The sequence below is a fragment of the Cucurbita pepo genome, chromosome LG18 (assembly GCF_002806865.2).
Source record: "Cucurbita pepo subsp. pepo cultivar mu-cu-16 chromosome LG18, ASM280686v2, whole genome shotgun sequence".
Classification (NCBI taxonomy): Eukaryota; Viridiplantae; Streptophyta; class Magnoliopsida; order Cucurbitales; family Cucurbitaceae; genus Cucurbita; species Cucurbita pepo.
In genome coordinates this window covers 1,293,400-1,314,919 of record NC_036655.1, presented here as the reverse complement: position 1 = coordinate 1,314,919, position 21,520 = coordinate 1,293,400, and the positions used below count along the sequence as shown (strand labels likewise).

The 21,520-nt window shown below is 37.4% G+C and overlaps 3 protein-coding genes across 3 annotated transcripts in view; 1 reads left to right on the top strand and 2 right to left on the bottom strand.

Moving 5' to 3' along the window:
• The first annotated feature begins 887 nt into the window (after positions 1 to 887).
• LOC111779949 (putative disease resistance protein RGA3) lies at positions 888 to 3,780 on the top strand. Its single transcript, XM_023660167.1, has one exon. The coding sequence runs from the start codon at positions 1,009 to 1,011 to the stop codon at positions 3,667 to 3,669; it is 2,661 nt and encodes an 886-aa protein (XP_023515935.1). The 5' UTR covers positions 888 to 1,008; the 3' UTR covers positions 3,670 to 3,780.
• Positions 3,781 to 8,604: 4,824 nt separating this feature from the next.
• Positions 8,605 to 9,375, bottom strand: LOC111780475 (disease resistance protein TAO1-like). Its single transcript, XM_023660896.1, has one exon. It carries the CDS (start codon positions 9,373 to 9,375, stop codon positions 8,605 to 8,607), a length of 771 nt encoding a protein of 256 aa, XP_023516664.1.
• Positions 9,376 to 18,079: 8,704 nt separating this feature from the next.
• LOC111780474 overlaps positions 18,080 to 21,520 on the bottom strand; it is a 5,882-nt gene continuing 2,441 nt past the window's right edge. The window contains exon 3 of the mRNA XM_023660893.1: positions 18,080 to 18,507. Coding sequence (XP_023516661.1) covers positions 18,080 to 18,507 — 428 coding nt within the window. The remainder of the gene's footprint in view (positions 18,508 to 21,520) is intronic.

The window sequence follows — 21,520 nt, the reverse complement described above, 5'->3', positions numbered from 1 at the left end:
AAATTNAACTTGACAAGACAGGGTGAGTTGTTACCCACCCAACAAATTCTCTTAAAAGTCGAGTCATCCACACCCCTCACAAATGACATTATGTGATTGAGAGAGTTCAATTTTTAAAGAGAATCTTTGTAGCCATTGAGGTCTAGTTATGAAATCTCAAAAGTAAAAAGAAATTCGGATGGTTTGAGATGTGTTTTAGTTTTCTTACTCACTAAGAATAGAACCTTAAGGAGTTCAAGTTTTTATAAGAATAAAGTTAAATTTAATATTTTTCTTACGGTCAATTTGTTTGTAATGGATGAAAAACTCATTTGCATTCGAAACACCAATAAGTATTAATTAAAAATTTAAAGATATCGTCTCCCTTAATTCATGAAATTTATACTTACTATTGAAATCACTTAAACCCTNTTGAATGGTTTGAGATGTGTTTATAGTATTAATTAAAAATTTAAATATATCGTCTCGGGCTTGATTCATGAAATTTATACTTACTATTGAAATCACTTAAACCCTCTAATATTTTAATCATTTTTNCTCTAATATTTCAATCATTTTTCTCAATTTTTTTCGATCAAGGTATATCGTAATTGAAATTGAATTGAGAAAATGATGATGTGACATTGATATGTAATTTTGTGCTAAATTTCTATCTTACACTACTTTAATAAAAATAAAAATAAAGTCTTTAAAGGTGGTTTCCTTACTTTTCTAACATCAATTATTATGCTTACTGTTTATATGGAGGCCACTTTGTTCAATGGGTTCAATAAAAGGATGTTAGATGAGGTTTCTATACGCTTCATTCTTACGCACATACATTCTCTGGAATTGCAAACTTTGAGACTCCAAGGATACAAATATGGCGGNTATGCTTACTAGTTTATATGGAGGCCACTTTGTTAAATGTGTTCAATAAAAGAATGTTAGATGAGGTTTCTATATGCTTCATTCTTACGCACATAAATTCTCCGGAATTGCAAACTTTGAGACTCCAAGGATACAAATATGGCGGAATTCCTGTGGACCTTTGCCATACAGGAAGTGTTGAAGAAGACGGTGAAGCTGGCGGCCGAGCAGATCGGCCTGGCATCGGGATTCGAGGAGGAACTCTCAAAGCTGAAGGACTCTTTACTCAGGGTGCAAGCCATCCTAAGGGATGTTGACAGAATGAAGGCAGACCTTGAATCTCAGAAGCTATGGGTGAAGAAGCTTGAAGATATCGCCTTTGAAGCAGATATTTTACTCGACGAGCTCGCTTATGAAGACGTTCGACGCAAAGTTGAAATCGAGAAAGTTAAGGTGGTACGTAATTTCTTTTCATTCTCCAAAAATCCCTTTGCTTTTCGTCTCAAAATGGCAAATAAAATCACAACCGTTACTAGAAAGTTGGATGAGTCAATTTCTACAAAAAGTCCTCCCCCATGTGTTGCTACAACATCCAATGAAGCTGAAATTGATCTTAACCAAACTCGAGAGACGGACTCATTTCCCGATGAAATTGGAGTTATTGGAAGGGAAATCGAAGTATCAAATATAGTGGATAACCTACTTGCCCTTAAGAATGAAGAAACTCTAGTTGTCTTACCAATTGTTGGTACGGGTGGATTAGGAAAAACAACTCTGGTGAAGAAGATTTTCCATCATGAATTGATAAGGAAGAATTTCGACACTTTTATATGGGTATGTGTGTCTGATCCTTTTAAAATCAACAAAATTTTAAGAGCAATCGTGGGATACATGAAGCCTACATTTGGTGGCTCAGATGAAAAGGAAATCATTCTTCGGGAGCTCCAAAATCTGCTAAGTAACAAAAAGTATTTTCTTGTGCTTGATGATGTTTGGAATGAGGAACCCATTCTCTGGAATGAGTTGAGGGCTTGTTTGCTAAAGATCAATAAAAATATGGGAAGTGCTATCGTTGTGACTACTAGAAGTGATAAAGTTGCAGAAATTATGGAGACAAAATACCGACATCATTTGAGGGAGTTACTAGATGATCATTGTTGGTCTTTATTTGAAAAATGTGCATTTGAAAGTAAATTACCAGTAATTTCTGATGTCATTCGAGGACAACTTGTTAAAAAATTTGGTGGCATACCATTGATTGTGAAAGTGTTGGGAGGAATGGTGAAATCATGCAAGAATGATGAGGAATTGCAATCGACTTTGGAAAATCTAGTGAGAATTGAATTAGCAAAGGAAGATCTTATTTTATTCACAATCAAATTAAGTGTGGACCGTCTACCATCTTCTTCATTGAAACAATGTTTTGCTTACTGTTCAAATTTTCCACCCGACTTTGTCTTCAATAAAGAAAAACTTGTTCAAATGTGGGTAGCACACGGGTTTATTCAGATACCCAATGGAAGCAATGTAACGATGGAGGATATTGGAGCGAGATATTTCGATATTTTGTTGTCTCGCTCCTTGTTTCAAGATGTTGTCAAAGATGAGAGAGGAAAAGTTGAATTCTGTAAGATGCATGATCTTATACATGAGGTTGCGTGTGCTATTTCGAATGATCAACATTTGAGAGAGGATCTTATAACAGATGGAAAATCTCATGGTGATGAAGTTCTTTTGATCCGTCAAAGAAGAAGAACATTTTATTGTTGTGAAAATGTACAATTTGGTAATCAAGTTGAGATCAATAACTTCATCTACTTGCGGGTTTTAATTATTAATGGTGAGTTCGTAACAGAATTGCCTGATACAATCGGTAAATTGAAACATTTGAGGTATCTTGACATTTCATACACTAGAATAAGTAAGCTTCCAAAATCTATTATTTTGCTTTACCATTTGCAGACTTTGAAGCTTCCTGAGTTAAACTTTCCTACAAAGTTGAGAAAGTTGGTCAATTTAAGGCATTTAGAAATGAAGGTGTTTTGTTCACCAACTCAAATGCCTAAAAATTTAAGTCGAATGACTCAACTTCAAACGCTTTCTGTTTTTGTAGTTGGGTCAGATGAAGGATATAAGATTGAGGAGCTTGGACCTTTAAAAAACCTTAAAGGTAAATTAAGGCTTCTAAAACTCGAGCAAGTCAAAAATAAAAAGGAGGCCATGGCTGCAAATTTAGTTGAGAAGGAAAATATTTCTAATCTATCTTTTGAATGGAGTTTTATGGAAGAAGACTGTGGTGACAATGATTTGAATGTGTTGGAAGGGCTTCAACCACACATAAACCTTCAAGCATTGCGTATGCTTAACTTTGGAAGTGAACTTATGCCCAATGGTATTTTTGTTGAAAACTTAATTAAGCTTGAGCTACACTCTTGCACAAGATGTAAAACTTTGCCAATGTTGGGACAGTTGTCCAAACTTGAGGTTCTTCAAATTATTGGCCTAAGTGGTGTAAAAAGTATTAGAGACGAGTTTTACGGGAATTATCGTGACAGTAAAACTCTATTTCCTAAATTGAAAACATTTGAAATTTCGGTCCTGATCAATTTAGAGCAATGGAAAGATGTCGCTACTGTGATGAATTGTACCATTTTTCCTCATCTCGAAAGCTTAACCATTCGTCTTTGTGACAAACTAACGAATATTTCAAACATTTTTGCACCTCATAGTCAGAGGATGGAAGCTGACACGGTTAATGAAAGGTTATTTTCAAGTTTTCAAAGTCTTCCAAAGCTTCGATCTCTAAGAATTCTTAGATGATTGTACAAGTTTGGTAAAGCTACCAAACTGGTTAGAATGTTGTAGCTCACTTGAAGATTTGTCGATAGGAAACTTTCGTGATGATATTTCCCCTCCAAATTTGCAAAATATGCAAAACTTGTCTTCATTAGACATCAAGAACTTTCATAGTTTTCCAGAGGGGCTCGATGGTATTCATAACTTGAAGACATTGATAGTTGAAGGGCCAATGGAGGGTCGTGATTGGAGTCGATTCATGCCCTTCAATTCACTTGAAGTTCTTGAGTTGCATGAAACAGGAACTAATAGTTTAACACAACTTCCTCGACAGCTTGAGCTCCTCACTTCTTTACAATCGTTGTGGATTAAGAGTTTTAATGGCATTGAATCTTTGCCAGAATGGTTGGGAAACATTACATCTTTGGAGACATTGAAATTATGGTATTGCAGAAATTTAAAAAACTTGCCCTCCAAAGAAGCTATGTCAAATCTAACTAGATTGAATCGTTTGGAAGTGTATAAATGTTCCCAACTAGATGTTGGTGAAGGTAGTGTTGAACGGGAAAAAGTTTCGCATGTACCCGATGTTTGTCTATAAATATTTTATATTTGTTTCCTTTCTTTATACTTCCTTTTTTTAATGCTTTCATTAGCATAAGTAAAATTATATTTGTATTCTTTCTACTTTAACAATTGTATTAATTCTGTTAATTAACATTAATTACTACGCTTTCTTGGAGATTATTTTTGTCTGTATATATTTTTATAGATATTTTCGAGCTAAGTTAATTTTTTTTTTTTTTGTTCGTTCGTTAAATTTGGCTAAAAATTCAAATATCTCAAAAATTAAATGGGTTATCGGAATAAAATTCTTTTAATCTATTTCTCCCATCACAGTTATTATTTTTTATGGGTACTGTCACGTCTAGTTTTGTTTGATGTTTTATTTAGTTTCATTTGACACGTTTCGGTGTTCGAGTCTAAACATTATTGTAGTGGTTTAAATTTAAAATATTAATTTAGATAATATGTTACGAACATGAACAGAGATGTTGTTACTCTAGCTGTGTCAACAAGCTTTTATTAATTTATCTGTTTGGTTTGGTAATCTTTATCATATATCCATTTAAAATATATGATAAAGATTTAAATACGTAGATTTTTAAAAAATTAGTAATGTGGTAAAGAGTTTTGTCTAGTTTGAGTCCATGGATAACTTTTTTTTAAAAGTATTAATAAGAAAAACATAACTTTCTAACAACTTGAAAAGAAAATTGAATCAATATATGAGCGATAAAATTAATATTTCGTTTGAATTAGGTTGAAAAATTATTCGGGAACTAATTAGTATGCAACTTAAAATTTAACAACTAGGTTAGAGAGTTTTGGTGATTCAACTGATAAGCCACTTAAAATTCAGTTAACAAAGACTCAAATTTCGAGACTTCCAAATTCTTATCCAGACTAAAAAAAGATGAAAATGAAATAAATAAAAGTAAAATCATCACCTATGATAGGAAGACAAACGAGTATAACAATATATATCTTTATGCTGTATTCTAGAAAATATGATTAACACGTAAAAATACTAAGGAACGAAAAGGTTTTTGCAACCGACAATAAATTCAGCCAGCAAGCCAATAGATAAGAAAACATATGGTTTTGCTGGTCTTGTGTCGGGCTAAATGTTGTTAGGACAATCACTTTAAGAAAAATAGAAATAATACCACAACAAGACAACTAATGAAAACAAGCTCGATCATGCAACTTAGCCACAAAAATACAACACTTCAATGAGAGATAGTGCACTTACACTTACACTTACACTTACACTTGTATTACAGGTTATAGGTTATATCGATAAGCAAGATTCTTACTTCGACAAATAATATGGCACAATACATTCCTCAAAGCTTTTATCCACCTGCATCAACCATAATAAGTGACGATACATTTAAAATTTCAAATAAAGTTATCACGACATAGAAAGATTTAAGTCCAATTGAAGTTCGGAGTCAAAATGAAATAACATAATACATTGCATAAAAGTGAGAATACATTGCATAATACATTGCAAATTTGTAAAATATCCAAAACTTTTATTCATTAAGAATCACAAACTTTCAAAATTTACTCAAGAGGCTTGTTTACCTTCGTAACTTGAAAATTTTGGCAGTTAGATGGTCATTGTAGAGTTATCCGCACTCTTCTAAGATTATGATGAATGTGCTAACTATGGATATGATGCCGGAAATAGACCTACCCGTGATCCGGGGCATGAAGTAGTTGAAGTTGATGATTTCTTTTCCAATTTTGCACTCACTAGATAGGTCAGATGGTGATGGCAGAGGAAGCCCCTGCCCAAAATATTTGATTTGCATTTGTCAACCCGAGATTGGAACAGCGAATTCGCTTAACATAAGAAGATAGTCCTTTTGGCTTCCTCCTTCGAACCGTCTTGCAAGTGCAGGGTTCTCTCCTTCTTGCTTTCTTACCTATCTCTTGTCAGAGGAGCGAGAGGAGTGCTCTTCGTAGCTAGCTCGAGAAGGAAGGACCGGCAACGGGAGAGACTACTGACCCTCTTCTAGTTCTTAGCCGTCTGTTACAAATCCGTTGCATATTCAGAATTTTGATGGTATTAAATTTTGGTCAGAATAGTTAGGTAACATTATATCTTTTAAGAACTTGATAATATTATGTCGTATAAATTTAAAAAATTTGACTTCAAACGAAACCATTTCAAATTTTTTCAGAATACCTCGCCAAAAAAGATCATGGGAGAATTCTCAATCGTGTCGAGGAAGATAGCGAAAGTGGTAGGTGGGCAAGCAAATTTTCGATGTTTGACTCGGCAAGCTCCCATTTTTTGTCTCAAAATGACTATTAAAACAAGGTTGCAAGCTTTAACGCTCAAATGAATTAAACAATAATATTAATTTGCATGTATCTATTTTTGTCCTTAAATTTAAAAAATGTTTAATAAATTTTTAATTTTTTAATTTTTTAAAATTAAATAGTATGAATTTATTTGTTTTGCTTTATAATTCTTATCAATTTCCAAAATTAAAAGTAAATTTTAATAAACAACAATGGAGAGTTCAATTATCAAAAAGATTAATTAACTCATCGTAGGCCTCGTCAAAGGACTCGAGTTCTCTTTCATCAGTTAACAACAGATATTGTAATGAATGTGAATATCTTATAGTCTCCTCACAACCTACTCAAGTGTCACTTGCTCCACCTCTAGTTCCTCAACAGCCGTTTTAACAATTTCTTGTGTTTTTGCTACAACATTACTAGGTGAATTTTTATGCAACTCAACGTCAACTCCTACTTGCTTCGTAGTCTCTAAATCTTTCTTCTCATTGTTCTTATATAAGACGTTTTAATCAAATGTCACGTCACAATCTCTCAAAATTTTTCTATTTTATCATCCTGAAACTTGAACCCAAGCATGTTAGAACTATAGCTTATGAAGTAGCACTCACACCTTAACATCAAGCTTGTCTTTCTTCTCTAAATCAATATGAACATATGTAGCGCAGTCAAAAGTTCTCAAGTGAAAGCGTTTGAGTTCAGGCTTTTGTATTCACAATATCAGCTCATAATGTCTTTGGCAGTTTAGAATGAATTCTCATACTTCTTGCCCGCTCATTCAATGTTCTTTTCATTCTTTCAACAACACCATTTTATCTTGTCTTATCGTGAACTACCTTCATTAATCTAATTCCCTTATCTACATAAAATGCTTTTAATTCTAACTTCTCGTATTATCCTTCATTGTCAAATTTTGAGCATTTGAGTTTCTAACCCGTCTAATATTTAATTTAGCTTTTCATTCTTTCAAAGTGGCAAACTCATCTGACTTGTGTTTCATGAAATAAACGCATTTTCTTTCAAGGTGGCAAACATTTTCGTATGTCATCAAACATTTTCTTTGTTAACTGAATTTTAAGTGGCTTATCAGTTGAATCACCAAAACTCTATAACCTAGTGGTTAAATTTGAAGTCGCATACTAATTAGTTCCCAAATAATTTTTCAACCTAATTCAAACCAAATATTAATTTTATCGCGATTCAATTTTCTTTTCAAGTTGTTAGAAAGTTATGTTTTTCTTATTAATATTTTAAAAAAAAGTTATCCATGGACTCAAACTAGACAAAACTTTTTACCACATTACTAATTTTTTAAAAATCTACGTATTTAAATCTTTATCATATATTTTAAATGGATATATGATAAAGATTACCAAACTAACCGATAAATTAATAAAAGCTTGTTGACACAGTTAGAGTGGCAATATCTCTGTTCATAGACTATAAGTTTGAATCTTCTTTCTCATGTTCGTAACATATTATCTAAATTAATATTTTAAATTTAAACTACTACAATAATGTTTAGACTCGAACACCGAAACATGTCAAATGAAACTAAATAAAACATCAAACAAAACTAGACGTGACAGTACCCATAAAAAATAATAACTGTGATGGGAGAAATAGATTAAAAGAATTTTATTCCGATAAACCATTTAATTTTTGAGATATTTGAATTTTTAGCCAAATTTAACGAACAAACAAAAAAAAATAATTTTAACTTAGCTTGAAAATATCTATAAAAATATATACATAAAAAAATAATCTCCATGAAAGCGTAGTAATTAATGTTAATTAACAGAATTAATACAATTGTTAAAGTACAAAGAATACAACGATAATTTTACTTATGCTAATGAAAACATTAAAAAAAAAAAAGGAAGTATAAAGAAAAGAAACAAATATAAAATATTTATCTTAGACAAACATCGGGTACATGCGAAACTTTTTCCCGTTCAACACTACCTTCACCAACATCTAGTTGGGAACATTTATACACTTCCAAACGATTCAATCTAGTTAGATTTGACATAGCTTCTTTCGAGGGCAAGTTTTTCAAATTTCTGCAATACCATAATTTCAATGCTCCAAAGATGTAATGTTCCCCAACCATTCTGGCAAAGATTCAATGCCCTTAAAACTCTCAATATGCAAGGATCTTAACGAAGTGAGGAGCTCAAGCTGTCGAGGAAGTTGTGTTAAACTATCAGTTCCTGTTTCATGCAACTCAAGAATTTCAAGTGAATTGAAGGGAATGAATCGACTCCAATCATAACCCTCCATTGGTCCTTTAACTTTCAATGTTTTCAAGTTATGAATACCGTCGAACCCCTCTGGAAAACTATGAAAGTTTTTGATGTCTAATGAAGACAAGTTTTGCATATTTTGCAAATTTGGAGGGGAAATATCATCACGAAAGTTGCCTATCGACAAATCTTCAAGTGAGCTACAGCATTCTAACCAGGTTGGTAGCTTTACCAAACTTGTACAATCATAAATGCTTAGAGATCGAAGCTTTGGAGGACTTTGAAAACTTGAAAATAACCTTGCATTCACCGTGTCAGCTTCCATCCTCTGACTATGAGTTGCAAAAATGTTTGGAATATTCGTCAGTTTGTCACAAAAGCAAATAGTTAAGCTTTCGAGATGAGGAAAAATTGTACAATTCATCACAATAGCAACATCTTTCCATTGCTCTAAATTTTCCATGCTTAAAATTTCAAATGTTTTCAATTTAGGAAATAGAGTTTTATTGTCACGATAATTCCCGTAAAACTCATCTCCAATACTTTTTACACCTCTTAGGTTATAAATGTGAAGAACCTCAAGTTTGGACAACTGTCCCAACATTGGCAAAGTTTTACATCTTATGCAAAACCATAGCTCTAGTATAATTAAGTTTTCAACAAAAATACCACTTGGCATAAGTTCACTTCCAAAGTTAAGCATACGCAATGCTTGAAGGTTTATGTGTGGTTGAAGCCATACTCAAGATAATCACCAATCTAAACCAAGACTCACCCCTAATTCCATGGCTATGGACATCATTGATGAAGTGAATTTAAGTGGTTCAATATTAATATTAGGAGAGAAAAACAAAATTCATTAGAGTTAATGACAATTCCATGACTATGGACATCATTGATGAAGTGAATTTAAGTGGTTCAATATTAATATTAGGAGAGAAAAACAAAATTCATTAGAGTTAATGACGTGGATCGATATTTTTATCTGACCTCAGTACAGAACTTGTGATAATTTTGATATTTCGTAGGAAGCAAATGTAATGACCCAGATCCACTGCTAGTAGATATTGTCCTCTTTAGGCTTTCCCTTTCGGGCTTGCCCTCAAGGCTTTAAAACGCGTCTGCTAGGGGAAGGTTTCCACACCCTTATAAATGCTGATTTGTTCTCCTCCCCAACCAATGTGGGACATCACAATCCACCCCCCTTCGGGGCCAGTGTCCTCGCTGGCACTCTTTCCTTCCTCCAATCGATGTGGGACTGCCCCCAAATCCACCCCCCCCTTTGGGGCCTAGCGTCCTTACTAGCACACCGCCTCGTGTCTACCCCCCTTTGAGGAACAGCGAAAAGACTACACATCGTTCGATGTCTGACTCTGATACCAACTGTAACGACCCTAAATTTTACCTATTTAATCTAAGGTCATTACTATACCTTGAAATGCGAAATATACATTTAATGGCCCTGTTCATAAATGCGACTTACACTCACCTTTTATTACCTCAGAATTACAAGGGAAAGAAAGGAAAAGAACATTACACATTATTGGGATAAAGGAAAATGAACAAAACCAAAATGAATGTCTTATTCTACCCTATGGTTTATTATGCAAATACAAATCAACATATACTAACCTATACTAATGATGCAAACCGAATTCAACCTAGACTATGAAATGGAAAAACAACTTCCCTATGCATGTGCCACGGTCTCGAGGTGTACGATGCCGCTGTCGATATCACATGGGTGCCTTGCCCTTATATGAAAAAGTAAAGTAGCACGAGGCTTGAGTATTTCTAGAATACTCAGTAAGTGACCCCCTATCGGGGTTATGCAACAAACACATGCAATGAAATGATGGGACCTATCTTTCATTTCGTTTCGTTTCGTTTCGTTTCGTTTTTCCTACGGTGCTGTCCTAACGGGTAATCGTGGACGTGTACCATATACTCTACACACAGCCCATATGTGCGAGTATGGGCTCACCAGTTAGTTCGCACACCGCTGGGCCACTTTCCGTATCCGGTGGGCATACTCTGGGAGCCCCTTATGCCAGGACCCGTTAAAACTAGTAACCATCATGGCAGCGCTATGCAAAGCATAACGATCGTTGTCCTGTCATTGGATGTACTCGTCTGTATTCTCGTGATGGGATAGGGGTATCCCCCCAGATGCATGAACATACAATATGCATGAGGTCCCCACTAGTCCTACATTTATCATTAATGAACATAACCCCTTGTCATGTTTCATGCTTACATGTCATTTTCATTTTCATTTCTATACGTATCATACATATTCTTATCGGGGTTATGTTTCCATGCAGTTTACCATATTTCATGTCATACAATTCATGCTGTTTACATTCAAATATTCCATACAATCATGCTATAATCATTCAAGAACAACATATCGTCACATGCATAACATATCACATCAAACTAAGCAGCATACATAGCATACATTTACGTTCACATGATTACGTACTTAAGCACAATCAACTAGCATACAATTTAATGACATGTACGAATTCCACGGGCACGTGCCAACAAACAGCATTTAACACGTAACCTACGATGGGTGGGCCACTTGGTAGGCCTCAGCCGAAGTACTCCCTAGAATATAAACGTAAGCTCCTATCTCCTCGTGAACGTTCTACGCTTCTGTTGGTGGTTGGTTCCTATTGGTTCATTCGTAACTTTCGTTAGTATTTCACAAACATAATTAATTTCCAACTTGAATTCGTGAAATACGACCTTAAAATGATCTACCTTAAACAGGGCCGAAACTAAGTCTGAGAGGGTCGGAACGCTGACAAACGGGCTGGAAACAAGTATCCCGAGGTGAATAAGCCGCTAGAGCCGAGGAGCCGCCGCCGAGCCGATTAAGCCACCGGAGCCGAGGGGAGCCGCACTGCAGACGTGCCACGTGGCACAACCAAGGGGCGACGCGTGTGCAGGGGTCTCAGGTCGAGGTGCGGGTTATCAGATCGCTCGCTGGTTTCAGATCGTTCGCGAGTGACGGGTCGTTCGCGGCTGACAAGCCGACCCGGTTGAAGGGAATGTGCAGGTGGGCTGGACTGGGCGTGTCAGCGTTGGACTGGGCTTATAGGTCTCGGGTCGAGGCTGTCGGGTTAGGCCGTAACTGGGCTTTTACACGTTTTGGGCTGAAGCGACTGGGTCGCGGGAACCGTCGGGTACTGGGTTCGGTTCAGGTTGCAAGATCCGGCCCTCGGGTTGGACTTCTCCTCTTTGCCTGGTTGCCTCCGCGTTTTTCTGGCGACCTTTCTCTCTCCTCGTTAACGTCGTTTTGACGTCTTTTTTTCCTCCTTTTTCCTCCGTCCCCGAGTCTCTTCTTCCCCCTAACCCCGTTTTTGGTATAGATTTAGTTTGTAAAGGCCTCACACTCTCGGATCTGGAGAAGTTCGAAAATCCGACTTTCCGTCTCCCTTGCCGACGGTGTTCAACGTATAGGATTCGTCTAAATCTACCCCTGATGTGTGTAAAAGGTTCTAGGATTACTTTTGTTGCGTAAAATGGAGGTTTTGATGTCGAGTTCATATGGTTTGGCCTTGCCGGAGTTTCGTCGGATTTTCTTGTTCCTCCTCATTTTTCTCTATTTTTTGTTATTTGCAGGTCTTTTGGGGTGGCTGAAGGTCGGGGTCGAGTTCTGTGGCATCCCAGCCTTCGGCTGCCATTTGTGGGTCATGTGCGAGCGAAAACTCCGGCGTTCGCTTGAGTTTTCGGTTCTGCCGACGACCCCCCCCCCCCCTTTTTTTTATTTGATCCGTTACATTACTTACCCCTAAAAAGAACTTCCGTCCTCGAAAGTTTCGAACTCGTGGATCAACTTAGGATATTGTTCCTTTATTTCCTCCTCTCGTTCCCACGTAGCTTCCTCAATTTGGTGGGTGCGCCACAATACCTTAACAAAACCTATGTTTCTATTACTAAAGCTTTTACTTCTCGGGCTAAGATTTTAATCGGTTTCTCCTGATAACTTAAATCTTACTCGATTTCGGGAGGTTTATAGTCTATTATGTGCGTAGGGTCTGCAATATATTTCCTTAACATAGACACATGAAATACATCGTGTACGCTTGAGAGTGGAGGTGGTAAAGCTAGTTTGTAAGCTACCGAACCTACTCTTTCTAAAATTTCGAACGGTCCAATAAATCGGAGGCTTAGCTTCCCCTTTCGTCCGAATCTTAGAATGCCTTTCATAGGAGCTACTTTAAGAACACTGGGTCTCCCTCTTCAAATTCTAAATTTAACGTCGGCGTAGCTCTTTTGCCTACTCTGTGCGGTGCGCATCTTTTCTCTAATTTTCTGTACCGCCTCATTGGTGATGCGGACCAGCTCGGATCCTACAAGTTCTCGTTCTTCTACTTCATCCCAGCACAATGGGGATCTACATCGTTTTCCATACAACGCTTCTGTAACGACCCTAAATTTTCACATACTCAGAGTCGCTACTAACGTCTCATGCTCATCTATAATGCAGAAATATAACTCTTACATGAACATAATTGATAACGTAAATTTCAAAAAACGTTTAAAACAACTTCTTCTCTGGAAAACACTACCATGGTCTTACGTGTTTAAATATGAAATATTGAAATTTAGAGAAAACAAAAACAAATACAAAATAATTTACAACAATGAAATGCAAAACAACCTATTCTAACTTAAGACTAGAAATTTAAATGAGTCTACCCTAGAAATTTAAATACGTGCCACAGTCTCTACTCGCGATGTCGCCGTCCTCCGTACAAGTGCGCCTTGCCTTTACCTGAAAAATGATGTGGCACATGGCCTGAGTATTTCAAAGAATACTCAGTAAGTGGCCCCACTATAGGGGGCCATGCAAATGCAAACACATGCAATCATGATTTAGGGACCTATCTCTAATCATCTTAGGGGTGGCCTCCAGTCTCGGACAAATTGGATGTGTAGTACTTCCCTACACACGACTCACACGTGCGAGTGTGAGTCCCCAGGGCGCTCGCACACCCCCTGGACCCTCTGGTCAAGCTAATCTGTAGCGACGTCCGGAGGTCAGCGGAACCCCATAGTGTCATGCGCCTCATGAACACCCTCATCTGTGTGCATTCGCACCTGTGCGCATTCGCGCTCATCATACGGTGCGCGTCCGCACTCATCATCTCTAGGGGAAGTAGCCCTATGCTTATGAACATACAATATGCATGAGGTCCCTCTAAATCCATCATAATGTCTCTTCTGACACAACCCTCTAGTCTCATCTCTTTGTTACTCTAGGTAACACATACTCGTGGATATTTATATTAATATCATTTTCACGCTCTTAGGGTTGTGTTCTATGTCGATCTAGCGACATGAAGCAATATGACGCTCATCATCATATAGCATGCTCAATATGAAAAACATCATCATATTAAGGTAAACGTCACGCAATCATCATACTCATCATATTGCCACAAAGTGCATCAAACATTCATCAAAATATATATATATACTGAGCACATCATCAGGTATCATAACCCACACATCATCATAAGTCATACATCATCATAACTCATATACCGCATCATACGACATAGTTCATACAACATCGTAACTCATACAATTTTTAGCCTATCCTGTAGTAAGGCCACTTACCTGATTAGCTTATACGGTTGTCACCAATTTATCTTTAATGAAAGTTTGATTTTTCCCTTTATATCAAAGCCAACCTATAAGAATCCATGACATCAATTTCATGTTAAATTCTCTAACTCTTACAATGGTTCATGTGCTAAACTTCATGCGAGCATTAAATACTTTGCATAGATAAAGTCTTGGAACATTATAATATACCTCTAAATAGATTTACACAGATTATATATATATTCTATTTATATTAAGATTTCATTTTCTATTTTTTATTTCGATTGACTTCTCTCTTGTCTTTTGATATTCTTTCTTTACTCTGCTTTTTCCCTCCATTTTTGTTCAAGACATATTCTTGACCAATTTTTAATCGATTCTTACTTCATCATATTTTTGGTCAATTCGGATCCATTCTACTCCCAACTCTTCCCTTCTCTTTTTCTCTTCCTCTGTATTTTTTTCTTTTGATTTTCTATTCTGGCCTTCTCTATATTTTCTCTTTTAGTTCTTCCCTGCCTTTTCTATTTATTTTTTTTCCTCTATATTTCTATGTACTTTTTTCTTTTACTTCTCTATTTTTTTTTGTCTGTATGCCTTCTCTGTATTTTCTCTTTTACTTCTTTCTTTCCTACTCTCTGTATTTTCTCTTTACTCTATTGACAAATATTTGCCTCATCTGTTCTAGTTATTTTCTATGACCTAACATCATAACCAAAAATCTAAATATCTGGGCAGGAGAACCAGGGATCTAATTCTGAATAATTAGACAAAGGAAAAGAAAATATGTTCTAGTTATTTTTCTATGACCTAACATCATAACTAAAAATCTAAATAACTGGGCAAGAGAACCAGGGATCTAATTCTGAATAATTAGACAAACCAAAAGGAAATCTGATCTAGATAAATGAAAAAGAGATCAGAAATATGAAACATGACTTACCGTAATAACAACAAGATCTCACTCCAAATTAAATCTCCAACTCTCCTTGTAAATCTGGTCGTTTGTATTTTTTTTTCATTGTAGGAACCCTAGATGATCCAGTATTCTGATTTGGGATATTGACTGATGAGTTGGTTGAGGAGAGATAGTTGGGAGAGGAAGGAGGGGTTAGTGGAGAGTAGTTTACGGAAAATTATTATTTTAATTATTTTAATTATTTAATTTTTTTTTGGTCGTTACAGCTTCAAAGGGTGTCATCCGATGGTTGCTTGGAAGCTGTTGTTGTAAGAGAATTCCATTAAGTGCAGTTTAGTGTCCTAAATCCCTGTGAAATACATAACACATGCCCGAAGCATGTCTTCCAGGATTTGGTTTAATCGTTCTGTTTGGGCATCCGTTTGTGGGTGAAAGGCGGTGCTAAAGTCGAGGCGGGTACCCATCGCTTTTTGGAGTCCACGCCAAAAGGCTGACATAAAATGTGGGTCCCGATCTGACACAATTGACACCAATACTCCATGCAACCTCACAATTTCTTTAACATACAGTTGGGCCCAATTGTCTACTATATATGTTGCCTTACTCGGTAGGAAGTGAGCCGACTTTGTCAGCCGATCGACAACCACCCAAATTACCATATGGCCCTTTAATGTTTTGGATAAGCCTACTATGAAATCCATGACAATGTTTTCTCATTTCCATTCCAGTATACTTAGAGGTTGTAGTAGCCCGATGGTTTTCTGCCTAGGGGCTTTTACTTGTTGGCACACTAGACACTTACTCACGTACTCCGCGATATCCTTTTTCATACTTCGCCACCAGAAGTGCTGTTTCAAGTCTTGATACATCTTTGTTCCACCTGGATGTATCGAGAAGGGTGAGTTGTGTGCCTCAGTTAGAATTTCATTCTTTATTTCGCTCATGGGTGGCATGCATAAACGTCCTTGACATAATAATCCGTCATTGACTTAGAAAATCCATCCACTGGGCCTACTTTCAATTGGTCAAGGATTTTGCTTAGGCTTGGATCCCCACATTGTGAGTCTATGATCCTTTGTTGAGCGTGGGACGCACTGTTAGTCGGGCTATTTGGGCTGCCACTTCTTCGGTTACTACCGCTATGTCAGCTCGTTCGAAATCAGTTTGCACTGGTGGCTCCCTTGTGATGAGGGCTGACAAGTGTACTGCTTTTCGACTCAGTGCATCAGCGACTACGTTTGCTTTTCCAGGGTGGTACTGGATATCTATGTCGTAATCTTTTACCAGCTCTAACCATCTACGTTGCCTCATGTTCAATTCATTTTGTGTGAACAAGTATTTTAGGCTTTTATAGTCTGTATAGATTTGGGTCTTTTCGCCATACAGGTAGTGTCACCAAATTTTTAATGCGAACACCACCGCTGCCAACTCCAAATCATGTGTAGGATAGTTTTTTTCATAATCCTTTAGTTGGCATGACGCATACGCAACAACCTTGCCATGTTGCATCAGTACATAACCTAACCCCTTTTTGGATGCATCATTGTAAATCACGTATCCCACAGAACTCTCTGGAACTATGAGCATTGGGGCGGATACTAGTCTTTGTTTTAGCTCTTGAAAGCTGGCCTCACAAATATCGTCCCAAACGAAAGGTACACCTTTTTTTTGTCAATTGGGTGAGAGGCGTGGCTATTCTAGCGAAGTCCTGGACAAACCTTCGATAGTAACCCGCCAATCCCAAGAAACTTCGTATCTCGGTGACCGTTGTTGGGCGTTTCCACTTTGTGACAGCTTCTATCTTATTGAGGTCCACGAAAATTCCATCTTTAGACACTACATGCCCTAGAAACGAAACCTGTCATAGCCAAAATTCGCACTTGGAGAATTTGGCATACAACTTGTTCTCCTTTAGGATAGTTAAGGATTTGCAAAGGCGCTCTTGGTGTTCTAAGTCCATTTTCGAGTATATCAAGATGTCGTCTTTGAACACGATCACAAACAAATCTAAACACTCCTTAAATACTCGGTTCATTAATTCCATAAATACTGCTGGGGCATTGGTGAGACCAAAAGACATCACCACAAACTCGTAGTGGCCATATATGGTTCGAAAGGCTGTTTTCGGTATGTCTTCATTTTTAATCTTAATTTGATGATATCCTGATCGAAGATCTATTTTAGAAAACACTGTCGCCCCTCGAAGTTGGTCAAATAGGTCCTCAATACGGGGTAACGGGTATTTGTTCTTTACCGTCCTCTTGTTTAATTCCCTATAATCAATGCATATACGCATTGAGTCGTCTTTCTTTTTTACAAACAAAACTGGCGCACCCCCAAGAGACACGCTAGGTCGAATGAAGCCTTTATCTAATAGGTCTTGCAGTTGTGTTTTAAGTTCTTTTAGTTCTGCTGGTGCCATGCAATACGAGGCCTTAGAGATGGGTCCCGTTCCTTGTTCCAGTTCTATTCCAAAGTCTACCTCTCACGATGAAGGAATTCCCGGGAGGTCCTCTGGGAAGACATCCATAAATTCGTTTGCTACGGATACTGTATCTATTGGTTTTTCCTTTCCTTTTGTGTTTATTGTACAGGCTAGAAACCCCCACCCCCCTTGTTGTACCAGGCGTCTCGCTTTCATCATCGATATTATTTTTGGGGTGGTACCTGTGAAGGTTCCTTTAAACTTAAAGGTGAGTCCGTTTGGAGGTGTGAATATCACCTCTTTCTTATGGCAGTCTATGCTAGCAAAGTTTTTGGCTAGCTAGTCCATTCCTAGTATGACTTCAAAATCCGTCATATCCACTACTTTAAAGTCTACGTGGATGGTTTGTCCAGCTATTACCACTTGTCCGTCTTTTAGTCTATTTTTCGTAACTAAGTCTACACCTGCTAGGGTACCAACCGACAATACATGCATTAAGGGTTCTACTACGAACCCTGCTTCTTTAACAAATGGTAAAGAAACAAACGAATGGGCAGAACCAGAATCAAACAATGTCAACGCAAAGTGTCCTAGTATATAAAGCGTACCTGTCACCACGGTGCCGGATGTTCCCGCATCTTTACTGGTCGTTGCATATGCCCTAGTCTGTGGGCGGGTTTGTATGGTGGGCTCTCGAATGACCGGTCCTCTAAGGGGTTCCCTTGGATTTCCCAAGCTCCTTGTAGGGCAAGTTCTGGCCACATGACCTGCATGACCACAGATATAACACATACCTGATGTAACTATTCAGATTTTCCATTTTTCCCTTCTTTGGTTAAGATTTTATTTTTATTTCTATAAATGACAAGATATTATGTTATGCATTTATTCGAGCCGGAAAAGTTGCGATTTTCAACAAGGAAGTTATTACCTTAATGGAAAAGTCATAAAGACCTTTTATATTCCTGTATTCAACTCTTTTCCTTCCTTGGAAACGAATTTTTCTCTCCAAACTTTTTGGGTTTTCGAGGGTGTCTGAGAGTACGGGAAAATTGAGTGTTAGCCGGGAAAACGTGTGGGTGGTTCGTTGGGTAGTTTTCTTGTTCGACGAGTTCTCGAAACCGATTGTGTTCCTGTTTTGGAGGAAGAGTCGAGTAGAAGTTAACATCGACGTCGGAATCGCTGCGTCAAAGAAGAAATACCGTCGGAACGAAGGAGGAGGACACCACATACCATCGTCAGAAACGGAAGGGATTGCGTCATCGGCATCGGCAGCGGCAGCACATCAGATTAGGGTTTTCACGAGATTTCGGGTAAGGAAGACGAAGGAGAACAGGTCGGGTTCACATTCGGCCTCTGGACCAGCCCACGGAACGGACGCGAGCCCTGTGCATTTTGGCCCAACACGGACGCGCACTGCAGCCTTGGTCTCGGCTCTGCACGCGTGCTCTCGGCTCGGCTTGACGTGTACGGCGGCTCGGCTCCGTCAAATCCCGCGGCTCGGCTTGGCGGCTTAATTGGTCGGCTCGGCAGCTCTGCTTGGTGGCTCGGTATCACTATAATATATCGATTCCTAGGTTTTTGGCCCTTTCGAAGTCGTTTCTGCCCTTAGTTTTCCCATCCGAGGTCAGTATGGTTCCTGACCGTCAAAGACAGATTGTGTTAGGGGTTTATTTTGATAAATAGCATGAGGTTTAGCTAGGGTATGTTATGAAAGATTCGTAAGTTTTTATGTGGTTATCATAGAACGTATTTAACCGCTAGGATTAGCTCGTTGTGAGTGACTTCAACCAAGACCATCGAGGTAAGTGACCTTACTGTTGGAGTTAGTTTATTATGTGTTGTATGTGATGGTTTTAATATAACACATGCGGAAGCAATTTGGATCTTAGGCACTTTTAGAACATCAATTATAGTAAATAACTAGCACGTTCATATGTATTAAAACTTAATGAGTTTGAATACTAACCTTTTGTAGTTCAAATTTCTTTTTCCTCACGAACCAATTTCGAACCACCACTAGTGTCTTCTCCACTATCCTCCAGCCTTAGAATGGGATTGTGGAATCCGGTGAGTGACTAAACTTGGGAGGGCTTTTGTATATATGAAGAGAGTGTTTGTGAGAGGTTTTTAAGGTTTTTCACCAAGGAAGACCTTCCATGTACCATGATCACTCTATTTATAGAGTTATGTTTGCATGTTCATGCAAATTTGAGATCACCAAATTTTGACACTCAAAATTCCACTCAAATGTTTGGGATTATGTGGCAAGCATGCATGTTTGAGTTAACCAAATTTTGACACTCAAAATTCCACTCAAACTTGTGGGGTTTATTTGGCAAACATGCAAGTTTGGTTAAACCAAATTTTGACACCTCAAAATTCCACTAACATGATTTTTCCATTAGATGAAAGTCAACATTTTGACTTTCTTCATTTTAATTCAACAATTAATTTGAATAATGAATTTCAAATTAAAGTAACATTAAATAATTAATTAAACTATTTAATTAATATTTAATATTAATTCAAATGCCAATCCCAGTCAATTCCGACACATAATTGATTAAGATATTTAAATCTTATTTAAATATCTCAGATTCTCTCTTTTCGTTTAATTCGTAAATAAAATAAAATTGCGGTTAAATATATCGTATATATGTAACGCATATTCCCTAATTTGAATTCGAACACTTCGAACTCACTCGTCACACTGTTCTATGGTTTAGTCCGATATGAGCTAGCAGAGGGACCTAATGGACCTATAGATCATGGGCTCCAACGATTCAAGATTAACCGATTAAACTCATTAACCTGGTTAACCAACATTCGTTAACTACTAGGACACTCCACTATAGCCTAGTAGTTGCACTCCCCTCACTATAGATATATTTCTGTCTATTTGATATAACCATGATTAGTAAGTCGATCCTCACAGGTTGTTCGTAACTAGAGCTGGGTCAATTTACCGTTTTACCCCTGAAGTTACTTCTTGTTCCTTATGTCTCACTGATCCTCTAATGAACAATTGGTTTGTGGTCTAACCAGTAAACCGAATCCCTCTCAAGCCAATGAGAGGATAGGGCCCCTTGTTCAAGACTTGGAGTCAGTGCTTAAGGGAACTACCTCTCTTCTGTCCCTAAAAGTGGGTAGGAGTGAATTTCATCTTGCACCCCACGTCCCCAACCATTCTCCCAGTCTACCCCTTAAATGGGAGGCCTGTTGAGTCGGCGAACTCGAGTCACTCTCACCCATGCAAATCTAAGGATAATTCCGAATAACCAGGAGTTCATGGTTAGCTTAGGATTAAAATCGAGTTACCTAGGTCATCGAATGAAAAGAAAATCAGTCTCAACAGTAAACGACATTATAAAGTGAGAGTGATTTTCTTCATAGTCCAATCTTATGCAATACTCATTGCATAGGACACCCCCACTCACATGTTTCCACATGTATAATTTAGTGATCCCATTGTTTATGTCATATACAAAAGTAGGCCGCATCCATAGTGTCCCCAGGATAAGGTACTCAGCCTTATCCCCATACTATGGATCATTTTGACTATATACTTGAACTTGATCCACTCTTATGTCTCTACATATAGTTCAAGTAATCATACTATAGCCAGAGTGTTCTTAGTTTATTGGATTTAGATTAATGATCGTAAAGTTCACTTTATTCAATAACAATTTTTACTGAATAAACAACAATAATAACTTTATTGAAAATAGAATATATCTTTGTTTACAAACTATGAGTTTTAGGACATAAAACCCAACA